This window comes from Ambystoma mexicanum, chromosome 14 (assembly GCF_040938575.1).
Source record: "Ambystoma mexicanum isolate Mex_15411 chromosome 14, UKY_AmexF1_1, whole genome shotgun sequence".
NCBI classification, from domain to species: Eukaryota; Metazoa; Chordata; class Amphibia; order Caudata; family Ambystomatidae; genus Ambystoma; species Ambystoma mexicanum.
This window is the reverse complement of record NC_090940.1, coordinates 110,083,921-110,111,744: the sequence shown is the minus strand read 5'-3', so window position 1 is coordinate 110,111,744 and position 27,824 is coordinate 110,083,921. Positions and strand designations below refer to the sequence as shown.

General features: G+C 47.5%; 1 protein-coding gene across 2 annotated transcripts in view; it reads right to left on the bottom strand.

Annotated features, from left to right (window-relative positions):
- The window catches only part of LOC138527467 (stAR-related lipid transfer protein 9-like), a 590,857-nt gene extending 564,225 nt beyond the window's left edge, over positions 1-26,632 (bottom strand). For both annotated transcript variants that reach the window (XM_069638652.1, XM_069638653.1), the window contains exon 1: positions 26,437-26,632. In XM_069638652.1, the coding sequence (XP_069494753.1) occupies positions 26,437-26,483 (47 nt within the window). In that variant the 5' untranslated portion in view covers positions 26,484-26,632. The remainder of the gene's footprint in view (positions 1-26,436) is intronic.
- Between the last annotated feature and the right edge of the window lie 1,192 nt (positions 26,633-27,824).

The window sequence follows — 27,824 nt, the reverse complement described above, 5'->3', positions numbered from 1 at the left end:
TTACCCAAAAAGTCTGATTTCTGCTTCAGATCCTTTTCAGGGTTTTGGGAGTTCCAGGACCGCAAGACTTGTCAGCTGGATCGTTCACTAAACGGACCTCAGCACCAAGCCGACATCGGCAAAAGCAGCACAGGCAGAGCAGCTGATTTTTCTCCCACTCCTTTGCTTCCACTGCCCAATCCAGTTCCCTTTAGAATAGTCCCATGCAACTCTGGTAGGGGGAAGCATATCCTTTCACCTAGAGGCTTGGCGAACCATCACAAAACACCCATGTCAGTGGCTCGTTCAGGTTTCCGCCTTCCCCTTCTGACGATTCCTCCATCCCAGCCTCCCCTATATCAGATAGGGTCGCCCTCTCTCCGCGCAGAGGTTCAGAAGATCTTGGACTTTAGGGTGGTAGAACGAGTCCTTCCAGCGAAAGAGGGTGTGTGCGTTGAGCTCAGCGCAGAGTTTTTACAATGATCATGGCTGTGATAACATCGTTCCTCAGGCTTCAAGGAGTCCATGTCTATCCATATTTGGATGACTGGCTCTTCAGGAGTCACTGTCTCTGTACAGCAGCGGCACACTACTCCAGCTGCTGTTCAAGCTGGAACTGTCAGTGAATTGGAGAAAATCATCAATGACATTCTCGCAGGTCCTGATTTGGTTAGGTTTTCGGTGGAACTCAGTCAGTGCCAGGGTTTTTCTGACCAGAGACAGGATGAAGGATTTAATGTTTATATGCTCCCTATTCCTAACTTCTACCCACAGGTCGGCATGGTGGTTTCAGCAGCTCCTAGGACTAATGGCATCCTGCGTCTTAGTCCTCCCTCTAGTGAGGTTGAAAATGAGATGCAAATTAGCACTCAGACAAAGCTGGTCCCAGGCAAGGGATCCACACTCTCAATTAATTCCAGTGTTTCCGAAAATGACAGCCGACCTTCCTGGTGGTTGTACTTCACCAATCTTTCAGTGGGGACGTCATTCTTGGATCTGTCCCCTCAGGTTACGTTAACAACAGTTCTTCCCTGCTTGGCTGGGGTGAAACGTTGGACCACTTGGAGGTTCTGCCCTGGACAATCAGCTACCCCGAGCTTCTAGAAATCTTAAAGGCTTTTCAGCACAGTTTCTTCAACAAAGTTGTTCGGATTCGGACAGACAACTCTGTTGCGATGTTCTACATGAACAAGCAGGGCGGGACCAAATCTCTGCTTCTACTAAACCTAGCCATTCAGATTCGGGAATGGGCAGTGCAGGACGTTATTTGAATGCAGGCCGTACATATCCTGTGCCAAGAGAACATAGCTGCCGACTCCCTTAGTCGCCATTCTGTAGCAAACCATGAGTGGGAATTAAATGTTCAAGTTCTGTTCCAGATTCTTTCTGAGTGGGGGAACTCCAAGCTCATTACAGGAGTAAATGGCTCTGTTTCTGTCACTCGGGTTTAGATAAAGAGGTTGATCCTTGTGTCAAGAACCCAAGACCACCAGGGTTTTCTACGATGGGTTGAGGGAATTCAGAAGGCTGACCAGTAGACGAAGAATTCTTCCCCCCGTTATACCTCACTGCTGTTCAAATAAAAGACAGACAAAGAGATCGAGCAGATGGAAGAGGAGACCACCCACGAATCACCGTCTGCAGGAAAGCAAAACAAAACTGTCACGCAATTGAAACGAGAGGCAAGACAGCAGAACAGCTTAGGGTGACTGTAGTTGACCCACCTTGTGGTTTCCTGAAAGGTGCAGGTCAGTCTTGGGTGTAGCTGGTATGTCTCCTGGAGCCAAGATTTGGTTCTAAAAGAAATACCAGTAGATCAAAACATAATACAAGGAAGGCTATAGGAGGAACAAATAAGGTAGAACTCCATAGGACTAGGGCAGAAAGATATACAGACAGAGCTCTTACCGATACCTGTTGTAGATGGGGACCGAAGAGTTCTTGATGATTCTGATTGCTCCAACTGATGGACGTGATCCAGTATCCAAGGAAACCTATCACGACGGCACGAGGACGCCTAATGGTTCCCAAGTCTCAAACCTATCCCGACGGCACGAGGACGCCTATGGCATTTGCTGCATAGCGTCTCTAGTCCTAGTGCCAGGTGAACCCCATGATGGAGGAGTAACAGAGAAAGAAATCCTTTAAACAATCCAGATCAGGTAAGATGCTTGTAGAAAATCCCAAACACTAAGCAGAAGAGGTCCGTTGGGGAATCTGGGTCTGGCAGTGTGCAGGCAGTGACAGTACAGAAGGGTTAAGCAAGCGGAGTCCTTTGTGCAATCCAGGTCTGGCAATGCGCGGGCTGTAATGGTACAGAAGGATGAAGCAAGAGGAGTCCTTTGTGCAATCCGGGTCTGGCAGCAGAAAGAGTCAATTAGCAAAACGTAATTACCAGAGGGGAGAGGAGGTAGCAAGGTTCAGGGGCACAGGGAAGGGTCCAGAGAGGTTGAACGGAGAGACAAAGCCCAAAAGTACTTTAGTGGGAAACGAGGAACTAGGGAAGCTGGAGACGAAACAAAGTCCAGAGAGCAGGATAGAAAGCAGACCGATGAAAACAGAGCAGAACGTAGGGCAGAACGGGTCTCAGAATTGAGAAAACTAGATGGCCGGCGCGAAGCGAAGACGAAGCAATGCAGGTCCAAAACTTCAATCAGAAGCACTGAAAGAAGGTAGGAGGTGGCTATAAGCCAATGCAGCACGTCATGTGACAGTGCAACCTGTGATTGGAAAACGTCTACCGGAATTGCGGCATGGCGTAGCCCGCATTCTTTGTTTCCATGGGACTCTTCCGGGTACATGGTGTGTTGCTGTACGCGTTCCTCGTTTCCATGGCAATCTATAATGCGCCAGGAATGGGGAACGCAGCTGGAGCCGTGAATACAACAAACGAAGTGCACGGTTGGCACGGAACTTATTGCAAGAAAAGGCACTAGCATGAGGTTGATTCCTGACACCTTGTTAGGCCTCAATGGATTGCGTCCTTTCTTTCATATCGGACCTTGCATCCACAAGCATTCATATACATTCATGTCAAACATACTTGTCTGCTATCAGTGCTTACCTTAACACTGACTCATGTTCGTTCACCCTCACGAATTCAGTGATAAAACAACACTTCTCTGGTCTTCTGCCCCGGTTTCCTCCCGTCAAGCTGCCTCAGGCTAAGTGGGAGCTCAATGTTGTGCTCGAAGCACTTTGTCATAAACCTTTTGAACCCATGGCGAGACAGTGGTGTGGAAACTGTTCACCTGGAAGGTGGCCTTTCTGGTCGCTGCTAGTTCAGCCAGAAGAATAGGGGAGCTGCAGACTCTTTCTATTGAAAACCTTTTCTGGCGTTCCATAAGGACAAGGTAGTCCTACACACACATCCTTCCTTACTACCGAACACAGTTTCAGACTTTCATATTGATCAGTCTTTTTCTTTACTTGTGTTTTTTCCAGACCTGGCGTCAGACGCTAAACGGGTCCTTCACAACCTAGACGTTAGGAGGGCTCTCAAGTTCTATCTGGAAAGAACTAAAGATTTCAGAACCTCCTCTCATCTGCTTGTAACATTCGGAAATCCGAAAGGAACACAGGCCTCTAAGCCCCTATTTCCTTCTGGATAGCCTCCTGCATTTCGGAAGCTTACACAGTTCAGGGACAGCAGGCCCCCAAGGGCATCCATGCACACCTGGTGCGGGGCAAAGCTGCTGCAGTAGCTTTTCAAAATACGTTCCTTGTGAAACCATTGCCAAGACGCCAACTTGGGTCTTTCCTTCATTGTTTTGTAAACATTATTGCCTCGACCTTAGTTCACGAGCGGGTGCTCAATTCGGTCAGACTGTTCTCAGAAACTTCTTTAAGTAAGGGAGTTTTTCCATCCACCAAGTTTTATACATCTCCCACAAGTATGGAGAAAAGGGGACGGGACGTAGGAGTAAAACAAAATTACTCACCATAGTGACTAACGTAGTCCTACTCCATAGTGCCCTTTCCTCCATACGTCCCACCACTTTCCTTTCTAAAAAAGGTCCCTCATATTGCTAATATGTCTAACGAGCTTGGCGATAGAAAAAAGACTGAAGGGCGATGCGCTAAGTGGGGCTCTGGAAGGCGGGGCTAAAGCCACACACACTGGCTTGCGTAAAAAAATAAAAAGGACAATATTTGTTTATGCTATCAAAAAGTTCTCCGGTACCATCCCGAAGGACGGAATATCCCCACAAGTATAGAGGAAAGGGAGTTATGGAGTAGGAGTACATTAGTCACTACGGTGAGTAACTTTGTTTTTATGATGCACCAGGGAATAAGCCAACACCTTCAGCAGGACTCAAAATGTGCACTCACCACTGGCGAGTGATAACTGAGTCTTGGCAAGTAAGACTTGAAATTGCAAGTTGACATTTTTATCCCTGCTCTGAGGATTTGTGGGTGGACAAATCAAATCTCAGGGGCAGCATTGATCGATGGAAATCAAGGACACTGGGCTATCGATAAGGAGCCCAGATGTCTCACGATTAGGACCAGGTTTGGCCATTCACCCTTAGAATTGCACCAAAAGAGCAATTAACCTCACTGGTCTCAAATATCACCACCTCTGTCTTGTGTGCAGTTAGTTCTTTGATGCCATCCAGTCTGATTAGAAGTGCATGTAGTCACATAAATACTGCATTGGAAGTTGTGAGAGGACATCAGGGAAGCCGAGGGTCCGGCCTAAAGAGTAACAAGCATTGACAAAGCCAATGCTTTCTTTTGTATTTGCATAGGCATTGCATAGACATTTGTCAGGCACTGCCATCATATACCCAAGTGCTCACACTGTCCACCAACTGATGCAAGGCATACATTATTATGAAAATATTAATGAGCAGATGTTGCTAATTGCATATTTCTTGAGTCCAACGTATATGATTAGCAATGATATGATCATATTCAGTGGAGCAGGACTTATTGGTATCCAAAGACATACAAGGAATAACATACAGGATGTTTGTGTTTTTCCCAAACCAGCCTGAGAGACCGGAAGGATCCTAGGGCGGCTCAGATAAATATACGTATCTGCATGAAAAGGCACAATTTAGAAACCCCCCCCCCCCCACCAAGAAATAGAAGTGTTGCATAAAATGTTGTGCAAGAGTTGCAGGGCTCACTTCTGAGCAGAGATGTACGCTGAGTTGCTTTGGGATGGTTAACGCCTCTTTGCCCAAGTCACTGGCGTTAAAGTAAAGTCAGAGTTGGTGGATAAGCAGACTGTATTGTGTTGCACAGCTGGGTGAGACATTGCCTGTTTAGACAGGGGGGTCCTTGCCTGGCAGCAGTAACTTCTGTCAGTGCTCCCTTGTGATCTCATTTCATGTCTGAGAAATGTCTCCAGACGTGTTTATTCGTTTCATTTCTGGGACATTTGCATTGCTATTAGAAAAAGACAGAACTAGGACCACAGGGGGGAACATGCTAAAATCAGGACTGAATGAGCTACTCACCCAGAAGGGACAGCTGGAGTGCTTGTATTGCGTGACCTATTCATCTTGCAATAAGAAAGATAGTCGTAATGTAGGAAGAAAAGCCGAGCTGGAGACACAGTATGGTTGATGTTTCGGCATGGAGAGATCAAGTCAGGGTAGGAAAGAAGGGATACTTGTGGTTGTTTGCCACTGGTCGGGGTAGAAAGCACCAAGCGAGATGAATGTGAGATTGTGCCGGTGAGTTTCGGATCACTTGCTGGTTTGAGCAGGTTTGGCAGAGATCTGTCTGTCACCCCAAGGGCACAGGCAAATCTTCCTACTAAAATAGCTACTTAGGTGAATACTTGGTGCAAAATCTAGGTCACCGTCAAGACACAGAATCAAAGATGATTAAATGGGCAGAGACATGGATTGGTCACTTGTTTGACTGTATTTGACCTATGTTTGGTCGCAAAAGACGACATATATTTAGTCCATTTAATTTAACACCGTTCTGAGCACGATCAAGACCATGTTTACAAATATGTCTAGAAACATTGACGATTTGTTAGCTCCCGTCTTTGCACTGCGCCTTGTTTTGTTTGGCTTACACTCGTCTGTATATATGTAACTGTCGATGTGCAGTATTACTTTGTACATATGCATTATGAAATGATGGGTTATTTATAAAGGCGCTCAATACCCAGAGGTTTCTAAGCGCAGACTCGGGGATCGAACCTGTGTTGCTCCGTGTTGTCTTGCTTCCAAGGCGAGCACGTTGCCCCTGAGCTATCCTCCTCGGGGATCGAACCTGTGTTGCTCCGTGTCGTCTTGCTTCCAAGGCGAGCACGTAGCCGCTGAGCTATCCTCCCGTTTGTCAACGAACAAGCAATGTAGATTACTTGCATCTTTTCTGCACCTTTATGTGTATATATATATATATATATAAAAAACAAGTGAAAAAGAAAGAATAATATATGAGCTAATTAAAAATGCTGTTAAAAATTAAAAATGCTGTTGTGATTCCCACAAATTGTAGGTGTTTCTGTAGGTTGATTGGATGAGCGAATGGAACGTTACCTCTGTCGAGGGTGTAATTGGGCAGATTGTTTCATGCCAAAAATTCTGCAATTAATAAAAACGTACACGAATCAGAGTAAGTTCAAAACTATAAGTGGCAGGACGCCCTAGTGTACCCCTTAGTCCTTCCACGAGTAGGGCAGTCCCTCTAGCTAGCCCCTCCCCCTCCCTTAAATGGGCAGAGCAGCGGCTGCCAGGATCTATGTATCCTGCTCGTCACAGGTGCCATTTTATGGCGAAGTGGTGGAGCCGGCGAGGTGCTGCCGAGCGCTTGGCTTGAACGCTGGGCTGCTGAGGACTGCGGGAGAGGCAGCAAAGCGTGTCCCAGGAGCGGCGAGAAGAGTCTGCCGAGGGAGGTAGCAGAAGCAGCCCTGTGCAGCATGGAGCCTCCCAAAAGCCAGCAGAGCCCCAGGACACCCGCATGAGAGAGGACAGCGTGTGCAGTACCTGTCACTGGCACCTGGCTGATGACTGAAATCTTTCCGATGTGTCCATGGGCCCAGCAGTTGGCCCATTCTAAAGATGTCCCCACTGAATGCTGATGAAGTCTGGAACCATATTGTGGCCAAACCGGCTGGGTTTCTTTTACTGAAAACGAAGCCGTTCAAGGGAGGGTGGCCCCATTTTCCTGTCACATGCCATATTCAGAATCTCAACCTTGCGATATCCACATGACAGCACCAAATGGCCAATGGTGTTGCTGCTCGGGTCTTGTTGACATGGACCACCCCCGTGCCTGTGCAGCATGGCTGGAGAGGGCCAGGGAGTCCAATAGATTTGTATCAGTCTGCAAATGACAACCTCCCCTATCTACAATCCATGGCATTATGCTTGACTCACACAGGTGGCAATAAGCGAACACCAATGAGCAAGTAGTAAAAACCCCCGATGACAGCGCAGGCTCTGAGGGACCCTAAAGTGAGGAGGCACCAGCAGCGAAGAATAAGCTGGAAGAACAACCGCCCGCCTCCAAACTTCAAGGAAGAAAGTTAATTAATGATGGTCTTAGCCGTAAATCCATTCTGTAAAAAGGTTTAAGGGGATGGAACGGTCCACAGCGTCACATTTAATAATAAATAATAATAATTCAGCATTTATATAGCGCTACGAACCCTCAGGCATCTGAGCGCTGCTTATTATTACCCACGGTGTGTGGTGCTCATTTATCGACCTCGGAAGGATGAAGGGCTGAGTTTGGCCCTGCTGGGAAAGCGAGCGCTCTACTCGCTGTGCCACTTGAGGGGCGTAGCAGGAGCACGCTCTGTGTCCCACTCCAGCCATGAGACCTAGCAAAATTATTCACTGACTGTGTGGGTCAGAGGAGAAATACCCAGAGCTTTTTTAAAAGATTAGGAATCTGTGGTTTCATCCTAAATTACCCTGGGGATGCTGTTGGTACTCTTGTTCAAATGAGATTTGCCTAGCATCAGAGGCGTTACTGGGGGGGAGGAGGGGTTGAGGGGCTATAGCCCCGGGTCTTTTTTTGGTTGTAGCCCTGGATAGAAGCTCAGGGGCTACAACCAAAAGGCTCGCTATCCCTGCGCCCCGACCGTCCTGACATTGGCCAAGCCCCCGGCCTTTTCCAGACCTAGTAACACCCCTGCCTAGCATTTTGGTGCTGGACTGCCCAAGTGGGTGAGACCAGACTTATATGCAAATGGTTATTCCTCCGCTGTGAAAGGTACAGTGAGCTAAAACGTGGTTGTAGACCATCTCGAGTGGGCACCTTCCCATAGAACAGGTTATTTGTCCGTTTTCATTATCGGTAGAGGGGCTCCCAGACCTTTTTCTTCCAATTACTATAAAGTATTATTTAAGCACATGAAATGCAAAGCAAAACCTTAATAAATATCTATATCCACTAAACCTGTGAAGATGTGTTCATTTGCTTAAATTGAACACATCCCGGTTTCACCATTTAACCAAAGTGTGTGATCCTGGGCAAATCATTTAATCGCACTGTGTCTTACTAGCAGCTCCGTAAGTGATTCACTTCATAGCTTATGTTATTATATCATGCTACTATTAAAAAAAAGCCCAATGACTTTAGAGTAGCTCCATATATAATAGTGCACTTTGGGTGTTTTGCACCCCAAAGTTATTTGCCACTTGGCTACTTATTCTAAAGTAACTTACATAGTACCTCCAAGTATCAAAGACTGATGAGGCGCCTTGCGCTGTCCCTTTCTGTGAAGTCACTTCTGTTGGTGCAATCCCTTAGCAAAGTAGTTACACAAGGAACATTTCGGAAATAAAATCCCTAACAAACCAATACTGCGACTTATGCGCTACCGAAAATATTGAATCCCTGTACCGCTGCCAAGGAAGTCAGGGGTTGCGGGGGTGTCCCCTGCTTCCACTTTCGGGGCAAATACACAGCGACAGAATTCGGGGGCTGCAGTGGTGTCCCCCGCTTCCAATACAGAGGGCAGAAACAGTTGCACGAAGGGATGACAATAACTTGTTTCTTTTGTGTATTTTTCTTTTTAACAGGCCATCGCAGGAGTTCCTGCCCACTTACGGCATAAGGAAATCAGGTCTGCTACACGCAGAACAGTCGAGCCATCGGAACCGAGGTAAGCAATCCAGCAAAAACATGAACAGTTCTGTCTTAAAGTACATGTATCACCTTATGTTCAAACACAACGCGCCTCCATTTCAAACTCTGTCTTTTCGGATTCGACATTCCCGTGCACGCCGTGATAACATATTAGGAGGTTTGTATGTATGTGTTATTACATGGCTAAACTGGCATTTGGGGGTGGACAGTCTAGCCCTTACTTACTGTGGCATGCCTTTTTTTCTTGGCATCCTGTCTGGGAATGCAGTGTTGTTTTGTTCTCCTGCTTGGCCTGGCTGCTTGTAGAACAGAGGTCTGGAGCAGGACACGGACAGCAGTGTGGCCGTATGCTCCTGCTTTGCACCCTCCATGCACAATGAGGGACGTTGCAGGAGCACACTCTGTGTTCCACTCCAGGCCTTTGATTGCACTGCAGGCCCAATAAGGGGCAGAACCAGATACAGAGCAGCAACACACAGGTCCGTGTCCCACTCTTCTCCGAATGTTGCAGGAGAGGGTACGGAGTCAAGTCATCATATGGGGGACAAGAACGATTGTGTGCCAGTTTAGCATTCATTTTCCAAGGTGTCATATTCCATAGAAGAAGATGGTCATTGTGGCGCCGTTGGGCCCAATCACGGGTGGCGGCCATTTTTTCTCCCAAGATGGCGGCGCCGTCCGAGGGAGGTGTTCCAGTCTTGCAAGAGTTGCGGGCTGTGGAGGCTCTTCCTCCTCAGCAGAGATCCGGATATCTTACGGCAGGCACAACGCTCGAGTGCGTTGCTACTCTTCCCAGTCAGCGCTTCGTAAGTTCGTCCCTAGGCTTACCACTGTTTGTATTCTCATTTACTTCTTACTAAACCTTCTTCTGTCTTTGTTTGTATAGAAACCTTCTTGTTGCACTTCAAAGACAGAGATTCCGCTTCCTAAACTCTATTTACGGGTTCCAGTGCTGATCAAAACAGATCCCTCTCCTTTCTCCGACAACCGCTTCCATTCACACCAGGTTGAACCGTGTTCACACCTTGATTCGAGTCAGCTGGTTCACTCATCTACCAGCCGCATTGTTCATAAGGTTTTTGCTTTGATTCAAATCTGCTGCCAGGTACCCTTCTCTCCTTCTCTTCCTCATTATTTAGAACTACCTGCCCGCACTTCCTCCCTTCTAGTCTCCTCACGTTTCCTTTTATATATATTAGGCTCCCGAAATTACATCGCGTTATCCACGAGTCATCACTCTCAACGTTTCACAGATGAGATCCGAACGGATACAATCTTGAGGAAATATAGATCTCTATCCTCTTACACTGGTAACTATTAGGCTACTGACATCCGCTCCTACTCTTTGTTTAGCACTAACTTACCTTTCTCTAATCTGTGCCTTTCTTATTTTTCTTTATGGAACCTGCATCCAGTCACCTGGAAATGTGTTAAAGACTTGTCCTTACCTGCTCACAGAGAAGACTTCCAACAACTGAGGCGGACAGGGTTTTCTTCCCCAGAGGGTTTCCCTGGGGAGTTCACTCCTTCCTGGTGTTAACTATCACGGGATAGGAGGGGATTCCCCCGGGGGGGCTTCTCATATTCCACCCGTCCAGGCTACAGGATCAGGTCAGTGGGTGCATGTTTATAGGGAAACATAATTATAACTGGAAACGAAAGAAACTGAACAGAATCATTACACAAGGTGCATTTGGGGGGAAAAATAGCAGGACTATTTTCGTGGCTCGCCTCCTCCCCTCAACCTTGCAATGCTGGGTACGCCCCCGACTGAAAGGTGGGGAGTACTTTCTATGGAGTTTCCAATTGTATTACTGAGCAGCTCAATTAAATCGACTTGAAGAATTCTATAGTTTGTCTAATGACATCATCAAGGCTAAGTGATTGCTCGTCAAGGCTGGCCAAATAACTGCAAATATCAAGTTGAGTGGTCCAAACACTATAAGAATGTCTTCATAAAAAAAATGAAGGCTTATGGGAGAAATTGAGCGCACGAGACAGCGAATGTGGATCTCACGTATTCACTTGTTTACAGTAGTTCCTTCTCACAATGGCTGTCAAAAATATTTTCTATGACATTTCTGTCTGTTTCCTTTTTTTGAGTGTATGAAATTGATGTTGGTCTGGGACACACTGGTCCAATCGTCATCTGCTTTGCTCTGTATCCAGATCTTATTGTCAGATTGGCTGGCTCCTTTTTCCCCTAATTGCTCCTTCGTGGTCATAATCTTGGGAAATTATGTACATTTTTGGCAACAGATGAATGACTATTTGTTGCCTTTGTAGCAGCTTTCTTTCATTTGTGTTCATTGTTGCGCATGCATTCTGCATGAAAGGTTATCATTATGATTTTTACTGCATTTTATTGTAACTGTATTGCAGTCGTCATTTATATAGCGCCTTTTCCCATTACTATCGTCTCAATGCGCTTGTGGTGGGAACGCCCTTGGGGACCGTAGTCCATGATTTTTGTGCAAATGTATAACTATTTCACCATATTAGCCTTAAACAAACTTGCTTTTTTAAGGCTGAGCCCACCTCTTCACATCCACCGTCTCTCTGGCCTTCGACAGCCCTTACTTGACCCTTCTGGGCACACAACATAGGCACCCTGTGCCATTGCCAGCGGCACAATCTTTCATTGCAACTGCCCCTACAACCCTGCTGTTTACCGAATAACAGACTCAGACCAATATATGCGGGTAGGAAGGGTACAACGTTATTACAACGCCAGCATGTTTTTCGCTGAGTTTTTTGCTGAAAATGTTCGGCTGAAAAAAACTAATCGAAAAATATGGGGAGGGGTGGATAAGGGTATATAAGGGGTAGGGGAGTGTGGGGAATAGGTACTAGATAATAGGTAAGTGGGGGTTTAGTGGGGACCCCCCCAAATATTAAAAAGAAAATAATTTGATGAGTTTTGATGACTCTGCAAAAATAAATCTGGGGATGTAAGAACATGGAACCGTCGTAGGAAGGCCGAAGCTGCTTTATTTTGGCAGAAGTTAACAAGTTGCGCTGCGTTGCTCCGGAGCTAGATTTGTGCTCTAGAACTCACCTGCGTGCATACATACAATTTACAGGAGATCTGTAACTAACGTTGCGGTTTCAGGATTCCTGGACACTGCTGTGTGCAAGAAAGAGGGCTGTCTACGTTTGGGTGCTGCTTTTAAATTGGGGATGCAAATCCCCTCCACTAATACAAGGCCCCATCATTGGTGGGTCCTTCATCAACAGACACCTCTCCTTCAAGGAGCACATAGCAAGGAAGACTGAAATGGCCTGGTCGCAACTTTCCCGACAGCGGAAAATCAATCACTTCACCCCAGCAAACAACTTCAGATCCGCTGTCCACACGTTGGTCACCTCTCCTCCTCCTGTCCTGGAAAGTGGGCATCCTGAGATGTGCCCTGCATGCTGCAGAAGGACTCTGCAAATTTGACCACATTACCCCAACCCTCCTCAAACTGCATTGGCACCCGATGCAAGCACCTTCAAATCCTACTGCATCATCTACAAGGCAGTCACCCCCCAAGTCCCCCAAGCTACTTCGCTATGAAGCTAAGCATCTCATTCTCTGGATGCCTACAGTCCAGCAGAAGCGCGGACGTGTGCTCAGTGGAACTTCGCTGGTGGAGGAAGGAAAGGACCAGAAGCCAGGTCTCCTCTATCTAGGTCCCAAGACTCTGGAACCTCCTCTGCACCAATAGCAGACCCACCCCCTTGCTTCTACACTAAGACCCTTCTCGTCAATGGGTGGCTCCCCCTTAACACCTACGGGCACACCGCCTCAACTCCCCCCACCTGATCTGAGACTGGGCAATCAGCTCCCCTGTTTCCTCTCCTGGGGGTGTGTAGATCCCTGGCTGCCAACTGCCCTCGCTCCCTCGCCGTTTGCTCCCTGCCCCCTTGCATTGATCTCCTGTGATCTGCTTTCCTCGCCTTGTACTCCCCTCTATGAATTATAAAGCTTGCTGTTAGTTCTTGTAACTAGGTCCATGCTCAATAAATACCCTAATTATTACAATAGTGATGTCCCAGCTGGCAGGGCCCCCACTCCAGTCCTGAGTTCAACCCATATTCTGCCTTTGAATTCAGAGGAGGTGGCAGGCTCTAGCCTCGGGGCAGGTGGACGTTGCTTCTAAGTGCGGTGATCACCAAAGCTTCCCGATGTTTGATGCGCTCGCTGCCATTACACTCCCTCTGTATCTCAGAAGGAGTGAAGTGTTAGACAACCCAAAATTGCCACCAGGTCCAGCTTTAGGCCCGGGCCGGGCAGGGCCACATTAGCCCCCGCCACGCCAGCTCGAGGGCAGTCTTTCAAGGGCTGTCCCGAGCTGGTGTGGTGGGTGAAGGCGCATCTGACGTCCTATTGTAAAGAAATGTGCCCCACTCTCCTGCCGGCGCCGGGCGCGCCAGCGGAGAGCGGGATACCGTTCATTACAATACAGTGCGAGTGATTAACTCCCCGCTCCTGCATGGGAGCAGGGAGTTAGGCACTTAATTAAATAGAGCGCGGCTGCTGGTTATGCGGCAGCGCTCTATTTTGCATTGGCAGCGCACGGATGGGGGGTGCGCCGGGGGAAGGGGTGCCAAATTTTGTTGACTCGCTCCGGGCGCTGCCAAAGCTAAAGGCGGCCCTGATTGCCACCTACCCCCAAGCCCAACCCTCCCAAAGATGCAGTCTCTTCAGGCCTTGAGGCATGTGCGTGCCTTGCTGACATCCTTCTCTTCACCCTTGACCTCTGCCGCACTGCCCCCCACTTTTAAGACTGGCCTTGCGGGGGGGGGGGCTCAATTAATTCGCGCCTTTCAATAACCCCCCAGAACCGGACTCGCCATGGGCTGACAGCCTTCCCAGCGGAGGACACAATGAGCACAGGATGAGGCTATAGAAGAATGCGAAACCGGATGTCATTGCTGAGTCAGCAGTTTCCTCAGTGTAGCGCCTAGAATGCGCGCAGCGGCGGCGGCAAAGAAGCGCCCTCCGTTCTGCTGGTTCCAGGGTACATTGTTACATCCAGCAACGTGCCCTAATGGATCCCCAACATGGGGTCCCCTTCTTTACATGGTCAGATGTGCCCAGGGAAAGGCGCTGCATGTAAATAGTTCCACGGGTGGGCACGGCCCTGGGAAGGCCAGGGCCGTGATGCAGCGCAGCAGCAACAGTGGGGGCGCTGGGGGCCATTGTCACGGGCTGGTAACCGGATCCGCGCGCGTCCAAGTGCAAGAGCTGGGTGAGGACTGAGGAGCAGGGCGGGCAGGAAGGAATGACAAAGGCAGGTTCGGCAGGCCCCGCCAGTGTCCCCCCCCCCCGCCTTCCGCTAATCTGCATGACAGCTACGGGGGGGGGGCGGGACAAAGGGCGGCAAGTGGTGGCGGCCTGCCCTCCTCTCAGGAGAGAAAGAATGGAGGGTTCACGCAGCCTTTTCTTATGCATAACCTCCAGCTCAGGTGTTGGTAATTCCGCGCCACTCCCGCCGGTATCCTTGGTGATGGAGAGTACCCAGTGACGGAACGCAGAAGGCGCTGGGCTTCTCGCGAGGACTGGCTTGCACCATGTACTCGTATATTATAAATGCCCGTCACGGGCAGTGCGGTTTCTCGCTTCTGAAGCAGTAGCTCTTTACCCAGTTAACATCATTCCACTGGCGCCCTAAAGTACATTCACTGGGGCTGGGGCGGAGTCAGTCACAGGTCAGGCCGGCACTTGGCATGCCAACCTCCAGGAATCGGATAACAAAAGCATTTAGTTTCCGAGGGAGATTTAGGGGACCAGATGTTCTGGTTTTGCCTGGACTGTCCCCCTTTCCAGAGAGTTTTTTTTAAAGTAGAAAAACACTGCCCTGCAGTCTAAAACAACACACAGCCAGGTCGCGAACAATTCCACATGATGGGTTTAAACCAAATAAAAGTCATTATTGCTGGGTGCGGATTTCGGGCGCCCTTGGGTTGCCTCACACCCTGGCAGGAGCCGAGAAATGTTCAGTTAGTGGCCGCATGCATTAGCTGGTAGTGCCACGGCCAGCCGCCCGACCTGTAATAATTGCAGGCCACAGGCTCGTGTGTGTTCAGCCTGCTGTACAGTCACAGCCCTTCTTAACTGCCCCGGCTTTTTATTTTGAAAAGCTGGTCACCTGAAGCGAGATAGACCCCAATGCTGGTCTGATCCCAGAGAGGAAGGCTCTTTTTTTTAGCTACATTTTCGTAGGTCGCCCCCTTATAGTTTTGGATCTTATGCGATACACTGAAATGGCATTTTACCCACGTCCCCGAAATGTTCCCATTGACCGCAAAATGCCCCTAAACATAGTTTCTGATAGGTGGAAACCGTAGTTAGGCCGATAAACTCAAAGCCCCTTTGTTGGATTGCGGCTCGGAATTTACCAGGGGCCTGGTAAGATGGGTTTATGTTCTAGGCCAGTGTTGTAAAACGCAGCGGTTTACAACCTTTGGATCTCTAGATGTTTTGGACTTCAATTCCCATCAGCCCTTGCTCCCATAGTCAATGGAGAGGCATCATGGTGAGGCAAACAGGTTGCAGACCCCCTGGGCTAAAGCAATGCTTTATCTGCAACAGGAGAATTCAGAGGAGGGCTCCAAAACCAGCAAAGCAATTGTCGTATCATACTTGTTTGTACACAAACTAAGGCTTGAATCACCTTAAAGTAAAGGCAAAGATAAAAAAAGCCACATAAAGAAACAATTTAAAATAAAAAAACCTAATCGAAGTTTTATGTCAGCAAGGAGTACAAGCTTTAATATGCTGAACACAGCCAGCGCATGTTTCAACGTCACGGTCCTTGTTTAGGCTGCAATGGATACTAAACGTCTCAATTGGGGATGCACTAGATCCATACGAAGCAGGGTTCGAAATTGAGGGGAGCTGGGAGCTATTTAGCTCCTGCTTCTTGCATAATAGAGGCTGGTTAGCTTGAAATTGACAGCTACTTTTGGCTCTTAGGGCCCACTGGGGCCTTCCAGACATGTAAATATGACATTAACTTTGAGTATTTGAGAACTTTGATAAAGAAGAATTAGAACACATCTAACATACGTTGTTTAAACACAATGGTTCATACAAAATGCATAACACTTTAAAGGAGCTTCTCTGGTAACGCCTGGTTCCCCCTGCGGTAGCTCTCCTCCCTACTTGGTGATGATGCCTGACACCCAGGAGCTGGTTTTAGATCGTGCTCGTTGAATCTCAGTTTGGAACCCTGCGGAAGGCTTACCATAGCCCCCTGTTATTTATGCTTATCGGGTTGCCGGGCAAAGCGGAGCCACTAACTCCACTAGACCTAAGTAGAATTCAAGCAGTGCGCGCCAGCTCTAAACATCCCCAGAAGCTGCTGCCTCACCGGGTATCTTCCCTTCCCTGTATACAATATTAATGAAGCAGCAGAAGGCCACGCAGTCGCCATCCTGGTGCCCAATGACCACAGAATGCAAAGATTCCAGGACGCCATCCTGGTGCCCAATGACCACAGAATACAAAGATTCCAAGACGTTTTAATGGTCACTATCCCGTAGGCAGGTTTGCAAATGCAGGTTGGTCAGTGTCAGCATGCCGGCTGGTCAGTGTCAGCATGCAGGCTGGTCAGTGTCAGCATGCCGGCTGGTCAGTGTCACATGCAAGCTGGTCAGTGTGAGAATGCCGTCTGGTCAGTGTCAGCATGCCGTCTGGTCAGTGTCAGCATGCAGGCTGGTCAGTGTCAGCATGCAGGCTGGTCAGTGTCAGCATGCAGGCTGGTCAGTGTCAGTATGCCGTCTGGTCAGTGTCAGTATGCCGTCTGGTCAGTGTCAGCATGCAGGCTGGTCAGTGTCAGCATGCAGGCTGGTCAGTGTCAGCCCGCAGACTGGTCAGTGTCAGCATGCACACATCCATCCTGGATGCAACACCACTCCTCACACAGAGATGGCTCACCCAATATTGGGGTTGTCTTTGCATTTCTGTGCTCGTAGTTTCGCATTTCCTATTGTGAGTGCCGGCTGTCAAGTGCCAGAATGCAATGACAAACAAGAGCCTTATTTCTATGGGCACCGAGTGTTATTAGTCGAGTGTCACGGGTCACCCAAACATCCACGTGGAAGGTGGCAGCTTGGAAACGCATAGAATGTGAGCACATCCCAGTGACCAGTCAGTTTGGAACACAACACGATATCTATCAGCTGTATGCAAACGGTGACATACAAACACACATGTATATTTTAAACTATACATGTTTCATGAGCAATGCATCGCCAAAATGAACCAGACTGCAAGGAGGAAAACAGCAGAATGAGCGGAACACCTCATAGTGTCTTGCCCATCTAAGTCTCCATGACCCGGAACATCTCATATTGTCATAGTGTTTTGCCCATCTAAGTCTCCATGACCCGGAACATCTCATAGTGTCTTGCCCACTTCTAAGTCACCATGACCCAGAACATCTCATAGTGTCTTTCCCACTTCTAAGTCAACATGACCCGGAAGAAAAATAAAGGAGTTTGAGTTACAAATAAAAATCAGAGAAGTTGCAAATAAAGTCGGAGATCACCAAAACCATCCTACATGTTCAGCAGTTCGGATGAAGAAACGACCAGCCCAACCCCCAGCTATGCCTATAAACCTCAAGCATCTAGCAATACATTTAAAAAAGAAACATTTGCTGCAGCTCTTTATGCCTCCATAGTTATGTAAAAAAAAGAAGTGTTGGCGTGGCCCATTTCATCATAGCTGGCAGCCAGCTCTCCCTTCCTGTCTCGAAATTTGGAAAACAATGGCCATGACGTTTCCTGAAAAATAACTACACACGAGACACATGTCAGGCCGGGTATCGACCAGGCCATGGAACAGAGTCACTGCTACTGGCTGCTCTTGATAACCGGATTAGACTGGTGGATAGAGGCAGTGTCTGTGAACCACCAGAGACGTGCTCGTCACTCTTTCCCAGGCTTTTTGGATCCCTGACCCAATGCATTTGAGCCTTAGAGATCGAATTCTATAATCAAACATATGATGTTCATATAATTCTCCAGCTTTAAAACCTTAACTCCACAAAAGCTTTATACAAGAAGATGCTCTCAGACAACCAGTCCATCTCCTTGGGAGACTTAGGGGTAGCCGGCCCATAGTGCCAGAAAAATGCGACACAGTGACATTGAAGATAAACCCCCTCCGAGTTTAAGGTATGTGTAAACTCACCACTTCAGTGGGCATCAGCCGCCGGCACGGCTCTCCATCCACGCACTCTAGAATGCAGCTACGGCTATGACGGATTCGGTCTCGCTGGTCACATAACCGCCGTGCACCGAAACACCAGACTTGCCTCAACACCTCTCGCATCAACATACAGCGACAAGCTACAACAACTTCGATCTAGCTGGGTACACATAGAGTCTCCTGCACCGGGCTCTGTCATGACCACCTACATACCTGACCTACTGTGTTGCTTACTACAGCCTACCCAGCCTTCCTAAATCTTAATCTCGGACAAATGCACACCCGCATCTCAAAGTCTACTCTTAGAACCTTTCCCATCCCTGGACTTCGCTCCCTGAGGGCGTTCCAACCATAAAGCGCATTGAGGCCATACAAATGGGAAAATAGCGCTATATAAATGACGACCACAATACAATACGTTATTGACAAATGGACGGGACATAATTGGCTCAAACCAAACATGAACAAGACAAAAATGTTGGTGGACGGCTAATATCCAATACGGTGGCTTCATTTACTTGGTCTCCGCCAAATGCTAAAGAAATTGGTAAGACATATGGAGCTTGTGCTCAACGGCAAACAGTCTTAAGAAACAGATTAACCGGGTCGTGTAGCCACGTTATTTACACCTTAACAAAATAAAAAATATGTTCTTATCTACCTTTTCTACAAAAAGTGCTCATGTGTGGAGCATTATTTCTGTCAAGAACCAACTAAATAAGTAGCAAATATCTAAATATACTTACAAATTGCTAGTACGCTACAACATCTCCGAAATTCCGCGCTTAAATGGGCCTGTATCACCCAGGAACATTCTGAAGCCATATTTCCGGTTTTATTAAATCGAGACTGGCTAATTATCAACGTACAAGTAACTCATGATCTGCCACTCAAATTATGATAGCCAATGGCAGTTTCAAAAAGACCCGCTTATGTGGCCACGCCTTCTCCGTGCAGGGCCCTTTGTCACAGAATCCCCCCCCTTACACTTAGCAACACTGCACAGATTGCTATGATCCTGGATGCTACCCAATAGGATCAAAGTAAATACAGCGCGGTTCTCAAATCCTGACAGCGATACAGCGCCACTATACGTTAAGCGTGCATGATACAAATTATCAGCAGCATAACTTATTTTATCCTATCCGACAAAGACTGCGATTGGGTAGGGTGATGTTGAAATCAGTAGGGTAACCCAGTGATCACCCGCACTCTGATTGGTCTATAATATTTCCTATTTACCTGCTGATAAATAATGGCATGGTATGGTATGGTAATGTTTATTTATATAGCGCCTATGCACAAGCAAGTGTTTCAAAGCGCTCAAAATGTTCTGTGAGTTGAACCGAATCAGCCTTATGTGTCACAACCAAGTGCCTGGGATTCCCCTTGTTCCACGTCACCAAGCCACATGCTCCGAATGATGAAAAAAGTCCCTTCTAACACAAACAACACTGCACAGATTGCTATGATCCTGGATGCTACCCAATAGGATCAAAGTAAATACAGTGCGGTTCTCAAATCCTGACAGCGATACAGCGCCAGTATACGTTAAGCGTGCATGATACAAATTATCAACAGCATAACATATCTTATCCTATCCGACAAAGACTGCGATTGGGTAGGGTGATGTTGAAATCAGTAGGGTAACCCAGTGATCACCCGCACTCTGATTGGTCCATTCCTCTTTAGAGCGTACAATTTGCATTAACCATCCCCGGTGTTTCAGCACTTTGCTCATTTGCCGACAGAGTGCCACTGCGCGTTATTTGCTATAATATTTCCTATTTACCTGCTGATAAATAATGGCATGGTATGGTATAGTAATGTTTATTTATATAGCGCCTATACACAAGCAAGTGTTTCAAAGCGCTCACAATGTTCTGTGAGTTGAACCGAATCCGCCTTATCTGTCACAACCAAGTCCCTGGGATTCCCCTTGTTCCACGTCACCAAGCCGCATGCTCCGAATGATCAAAAAAGTCCCTTCTAACACAAACATCAGGGTCCCCTCAATTCTGTGTATCCCCTTTGGGTGAAGCATGGGTGCCATCAACCCATGCCTTTAAGGGAAGCACTTACTGGGGGACCCTCCAACAGACCCCAACAAGGAACTGAATCCGTTGTGGTTGGAAAAATCAACAACCACCAAACCAAACACTGCACACATCAAATGATCTCTCGGATGGTTACATAGCCCACATATCAGCGAGGAATTCCTGCTTTAAGGGCGGTTCCAATGCGCTCTTTTGGACCACACAAGTGATCGGGCCCAGTCCACCGGTTGCTGAGTTACAAATTGTATTGTATTTGGTTATTTATATAGCGCTCTTTACCCACTTGTGTGGCCTCAATGCGCTTTTTCCGGTTGGAACGCCCTCGGTGACCGTCGTCAGTGTGCTGGAAGATTCTCAAGAGTTTGGATTAGGAGATGCATGTGTGCATTTTTGCTGGTCTAGGACTTGGGGGGCTGGCTAGGCTCGGACCCCCTTTAATTCACTTTGTTAGGAAAATGAACCTTGTGGTTTGGGGAGAAGAATGGGTTCTCTTAAAGGGCTGCGTTAAAGGGGAGTGCAGCACCAATTTTTCTGTTACACAAATTACTGCAAAACATGTTTGCAGCAAATGTACCCATTCTTTAATATCAATATGCCCCAGGGTGGGCAGCACGCTCAAACACAGCACTTTGCAAGTTTGCATCCTGGCAGCTCAGCCTCTCCCTTTCATACTTATTCGCATCACATTCATACATTCCATTGGCACCTGGGGTTGGGCCAGCAACCAATCAGGTTCATTGGATCGCTGGCTTAACAGACCTCCCCCGGCTCGCCGTGCGCTCACCGCGCCCATCCTACTGCACATCAAACTTGTGATTAAAAAGCACAAGGCCCACCTACCTGTCAGGATGCAGGGTTAAACGTTGAGGGGAGCTGAGAGCTATTTAGCTCCTGCTTATGGCCCAGAAGAGCCTGGTTTGCTTGACACCAACAGCTACCTGGAGCTACTTTTCACCCCACCGCCCTAATGATGGCGAACAAACATACCTATGTGGCATTTAGGACACATCTATCTAGCGTACAAAGCATAAGAGGTCATGTATAATTGGCCAAAAGCTTATATTTGCATGTCATATCGGAGTTAGATTTGCAGAATGCTATGTACTAGGTCCTAGTTCCCCAGTGTAACTCCTGCTCACTGGTTACACCCATGTGCTAATTTTAGCACCTGCCAATCTTAATTTCGATCCCTCCGATAGGTCCCCCCTCACTCCCTAGCTGCCATATACTGCTCCATTTTCCACCCACCAGTTCATAGTGGACATGGAAAAGGGACTCCACTTGGTGCACGCCTGCCATTCCCATAGTGGCCATCTTATTTTTAGTTCTTCTTGTATAGTCCCAGCATGGGCTATGGCTGCCTTTTTTCGCTCTGAAGAAATGTTACTTTTGGTATCCCCAGATGACACTTGGGTGCTAATAGCAATAGACATTTGGGTACGGGCCACAGCAACCATAATCATCGCCCTTAGCCCCAGCGATGGCCCTCGCTTCACTTAGCCAGACACTTCGTGCTGGTGGGTTGTTACGGGGCAGTACAGCCGAGCTCCTCTGGCTGTATTGCTCAATTATTAGTGTACTTACAAACGGGAGAAAAACAGGAAACTGTATAAAAAGGTGAACATATGTTTAACACACCTAAATAACCAATTCATTGGGCCTCATTACGAGTTCGGAGGTTGCCATGCTGTTCTTAGCGGTATGGCTACCCCCAAACTCAGGTCCGGGTCTCGCAAAAGGGGACTTACCGGGCCATTCTGACCTTGGAGGGCCCGGTAATTCCCTTTCCCTTTCCCATACGGCTCAATGGAAATGGGGAGGATGCTAAAAACGGGCCCGTTAATGACGGGCCTGTTGTTAGCATCCTGGTCTGCTAGCGGGTCCCACTCTGCACGTCTGGTCTGGCCAGGCATCCAGAGCGGGACCCGCTGCAGAACTCGTAATGTGGCGGCCCACCACACTTGTAATGAGGCCCATTGTCTTATTTCAAAAACAAGGAAAACTCACGTACATGAAAAGTCCTTTTTAACACTGGTTTTATGCCAAGTGACACCTAAACAGTAGAAAAATACAATTTTGCAAGAATTGTCAGAAGAAAAGCATCCAAAAGATGTAAAGCAATCTACAATACTGTAGTCCTTTCGGCATCGTTGAATGCTGAATTTAGGTTATGTCATGCAATACTAACCATCCAGCGGTTTATTTAGGCAGTAACCTACGTTTTGCTCTGGGGGCGCTACAAAAGACACTGCCCATTGCTGGTGCATTATAAAGACCCAAAAAAGAAATAGTTACACATTCACATTTCTGTGCAGTCTTTGCCCTCAGCTCAATTGACTAATTAGAGAGAGTGTACGCTGCATTGTGGTTGATCGATCAAGAATCAAGGGTCAGCATCCTTTGTCCATCCAGATACTGTGGACTACAACTCCCATCAGCCCAACCCAGCAAAGTCAATAATGAGAGATCCTGTGGCTTGTAGACCAGATTGCAGACCCCTGAGACTCTAGACCAGTGGTATTCAAACATGTTCATACCAAGCCCCCCATGAGTAGAAATATTGTTTCTGCACGCGTTGCGCAGTAATTCCCACTTCAGTCCTAGTTTGAAATTCATTCAACGAACGAATGCAGATGGTGATGTTGCATGGCTGTTTACGTTACCCGAATAACAACGCAATCGATTTCATCTACTTTCAGTTGGAGCATTGAGATTGGACAGCAACGTTATTGGTGTCTGGATCTACAGCCGAGGCAGCAGCAACCTCAACATAAGTGCTGTACATGCAGGGCTGAAGCATGTAAGCTTGAAGTGCCGGACCCGTTTGTGTACAGCTGAAGTATGTAAACTTCATACCGTGGAGATGGCATAAATTCATCAACTTCTGTGGGAAATTAAGTGCCTGTAATTATCATGAGATATTTGCCACAATGTGACAGACAACGGCACTGTGGACACTATTGAAAAGACATGCACCTCTTCCTGTCACCCGCATTGCTACAAAACCACTGTTTTGCGTCACCCGCATGACTTCAAACGTGAGTGCCGCTAATGTCAGCTAGAATGCTGATAGTGTGGAAGGTTTGGGGACAATGAACTGTTGAACTTTACATAGAACTACGGCAGAACTACAGCGCGAGGAGCCATATGGCGGGGGTAAGCATTACAGACCGCTTAAAAAAGAGAAATTAGAACAATGTATATTTTATACTGTTTACATTGTCTACACCATGGAACCTATCCAAATGCCAAATTCCAGATGTGTCGCATGTTGGGAAGTATGCTAAACACTTCGAACGGAAACACACACATGTTCCAAAATTTCCCTTTTACACATATAGAGATGAATGCAGTTACGTTAACAACTCTTTGCCCTTTAAGAGGAGCGGCTCAACCCTTTATTCCTAAAGAAGTGATTTGCCCCCAAGTCATACAGAGCTGGGGACAACAGCCGCCTGTTTTCTGTACCCCTTGAAGTCTTCATTCTCATAAAAAAATGGAATCCCCCAAAACGCCAAGAGCCGGAATAGTTCATCCCTTTGTTTGAAGGATGAGAAACCGACTCTGGGAACTAATTCCCACTGGCGTCGTATATGGACCCGTCCAACAACCGCGCAATTGGCCATCACAAATATACAGTCGCCAGGGCCCAGCGGTCCTTTATTGAGAGATTTCAGCCCAGAACAGAGGCAAAGGCAGAACATCTGTGCAATGAATTCTTGCAGATCAATTTACCCAAATACCTTCCAGGCGTTCTGCCAGTTTGGGAACGTTACGTCTATTTTGTTTTTTTTGTAACTTTCAAATCTGCCTTTCTTTTTAGGTTAGGCAACGTTCCTTTATTTTTTAGGTAGGGTGACCAGACGTCCCGGTTTTGCAGGGACTGTCCAGGAATTGGGCCTCTTGTCCCCATGTCCAGAGGTATTTTTAATTAAAAACCCATCCCGGTTTTGGGGCTACGGGAGAGTGAGCTCCAACAATTTAACATACGATGTAAAACACAAATACACATTGTTAACAATTTAGTAATTATTATTTACTGTTTGATCACTAGAGTGGGGGGAGCAGAGGACATGGGTTGAGGGCGGGAGAGGGCGGGGTGGACAGGTAGGGGGTTAGTCCCACCTTTATGTTTGTTGCCATCCCATTGTTTTATTTTGAAAATCTGGTCACCCTATTTTTGGGGCCTGTCTCGGAGGATTGAATGAAACATCACGATTTTGTCTACTGAGCCCTTTCAAACCACTGACAATACAAGTGAATGAGGCTCTGTTGACAGAGGAGCTTGGTCATTAATAGCAATCATTATTGCCCAGTACTAATATCTCTATCAACACAGGCATATGGCAGAGGTGTCACCACCACACGTTGCCTCAATGCTGTCTCTCTACTCCCACACAGTCACACAGCCACTGCTCATTGTCAGTGCTTGGAATGAGCTGTGCTTTCTGAAGAGTGACTCCAGGGAAGGTCTACTACAAGGAGTTACTGACTTCATTCGAAGGAATCTATTTGGCCATCCCCTCAGAACAAGCCAATCAACATGGGGAAGGAATGATGTCACACTCGCCCTCCTTAAAATGCTATATGGCTGTCTGAAGTGGGTCACTGGGTTTCCTCACCCGCACCCCCTACACACCAAAAAGAGACTGTGGTGGTTTACATTATAAGAAGTATTGTGCTGGGGCGGTTAACGGAGTGCACTGCAGAAGGATGTTGATTTAACTTTGAATGTCCAATACAACATGCAGCATCTAGTACTTAAATTGTCCATTCTGGCATCCAGAAAATCTGTTCCAGTCCCAACTTCCCAGCTTGACTATATATAGGGACTCAATGCTAATCCCTTTAATTTCCATTTCCTGGAACCTCGGACTCCTTATTTAGTGCCTCTGCCATAGAAGAAATCAAATACATATTGCCAGAGGAAAATGTACACACACTTTAAAAAAACGAAAGCACGGTCACAACGGTCCCATGTGCTCACGGTTGCTTAGGGTGTCCAAGGACACCACATATTGGAAGCCTGGAAAGATTTTGGTAGAACCCAAATTGCACATTAAATGGAGGGGAGCCGCCCTCTGCCCCCCATACATCGATTGCAAAAGCAAGGGTTGTGGTCCCGACCATTAAAAGGCTAGTCGGATAGATCAGTGGGTGGAGCAGCCGCTGCGCCCTAAAAGTCACAGGTTCGAGTCCCGACAGGGTCGGCTCAGCTTTCACCCTTGCAAGGTTGATAGAGTGAAGATCACTTGAGTGAAACACACATGTGCTCTCTGCTATAACTACTATAATCCTCTATGAAACCTTTACAGTTCTACATTGTATGGGCGTTCTGATTAAATAACTTTCCTTTAGGTAGGAACGATGTATATTTGTATTACAAAAGGTCAAGCAGCGGAATACTGTCAGCATATCTGCAATCCAAACAACTATTCTGTGTAACAGCAAAAATGACACATTGAAACATACACAGCCAAACGAATCCTGTTGTTTCTGCAAAGTCAAATAAAGCACAGCAAAATACACACACAAACTAACCATTTAAGGACTGCAAAAACAAAGAAAATACCGATGCCCAGCTCAACCGCACTATATCAGCATAAGTAAACCAGCTTAGGTACACACGAAGGTCCCCAGGCAGTGCCTCTTTGCCATCCAGGAGGAAAGCGCCTTACTCCCCCTTTCTCTAAGCACATATCTGTCCGTCTACCATGCTGTGCACACGTGTACAGAGCCCCCCCCCTCGCCCACCCAACAACACGCATTTAGTGTTAAGGCACACTCAGTTGCCCCGGTGCCTTTGCCATGCAGCGTGTGCCTGCGTTTCCTTTCCCTAAACGCTAAGGACCAGTGTGGCAGTGTGATACTGTGCCAGGCAGTCAGTGTTGCTGCGCACTCGACTGACCCTCACTGTTCCCTGCAGAAAGTGCCAGTACACATTGCATTCGCATGAAGTGCCTGTACGCTATAACTTTTCCCGTGCCATGCAAACAGTGGCATTGCTTCCTGCTGCCCGTATGCCATGCGGTGTGGCAGTGCACAGTTAGTGAGTGCTGCCGCACACTCCGCTGTGCCGGTGATGCTGCGTGCAGAGACAGAGTGCCAGAGAATACTAATCCTCACCTCTTGCTCAGGGGCCGGACCCTGAGGGCCACCTTGACGTTTGCCATGTCTGTCCCGGGAGCCCCGCGCCCATCGGCTCATGTTATTCCCACTGGCTCCAGGACGGCGGCGCGCGGGACGGGCTGGAGCGGCTCCCAGAGCAGCGGCAGGAGCGGCAGGCAGCAGCGGCGCGCGAGCTCAGCCTGAGCGGCGCTCAACGGCGCGCGACCCGTAATCCTGGAGCGCGAGCTCACACCCTGGCCTGAGGGGCGGGTACGCCGCGCCCTCAGAGCCTGTCAGTCATGCGAAGGGGCGTGGTTTAAGGCGGCACGCCTCAAGGGGCGGGGGCGGGGTCATTTAGGAGAAACGTGACGTGCCAGAATTTCCCGTTCAGAGTTTTTAAAGTTTTATAGGAAACCCAAAACTGCACGATTTTTTTAGGAAATCATAGTGAAGCGGCCATCTTGGGTGAGTGTAAATTCGGATTTTTTTTCAAATAAACTAAATGCTTAGTCTAGTTTCAAGCATAATAATCCCATGAATGCATTATTAATCTCAGAGCCACACTATTCAATTGAAGTTTTCACCAGTTCGAAAAAAATGGCACAACTTAAATCTTTTCAATCTTGTAGAGATAAAAATCGGTCTCTTGTTATAGTCTATGTTTACAGACTGATATATTTAGAAGATAGCTCAGCGGGGTGAGCCCTTGCTGCTGCAATCTGAGCGTGATCTGCAGAGCGCAGGTTCGCATCTCGGTAAGGCCACTTCATCCTTCCGAGGTCGATGAATGAGTCCCAATTTCAGTTGGGTGATATTGTATGTAACTATGTGCTCTGTAAAGTGCTTTGGATTAAGGCGCTATATAATTATCACGTCATTATATAAATGTCCGACTGTACATGTTATTTCTTTTTTAAACACGTTTAGCACAATTATATCAAAGAATTAATGAAAATTGGATATACGTATTAAACTTTCCACACGCATACACACATATGACAGAATGCTTTTTATTTGGGAGAGACGTTCAAGAATATCCAGTTAAAATATTTTTCATCCAATGTACCGTGTATAATTACAGTCACTCTTACCAGGGCATATGCCTGTGTTCCAATTATTAATTGTTGCCCAAATCGTTCAGACTTAATAAAAGAGGCAAAGTGTGGTGACAAGTGTGCAGTCTGCTGTACGGATTATTCCGCTCCTGGTCTTTCCTCTCACACTGCGGCTGGAGCTCCTCCCCCCTTGGTCAACGGAATATCTGCTGTAAACCGAAGCAGGCTGCAAAGTGTGGTGACAAGTGGAAGGGTGACTCTTCCACCTTTCGTCCTTTTCCATCCTCAGACGGCCCGCCACAGTCACAGGCGATATGCCCCTCAGGGTGAGTACTCTCTAACTTTCCTAGC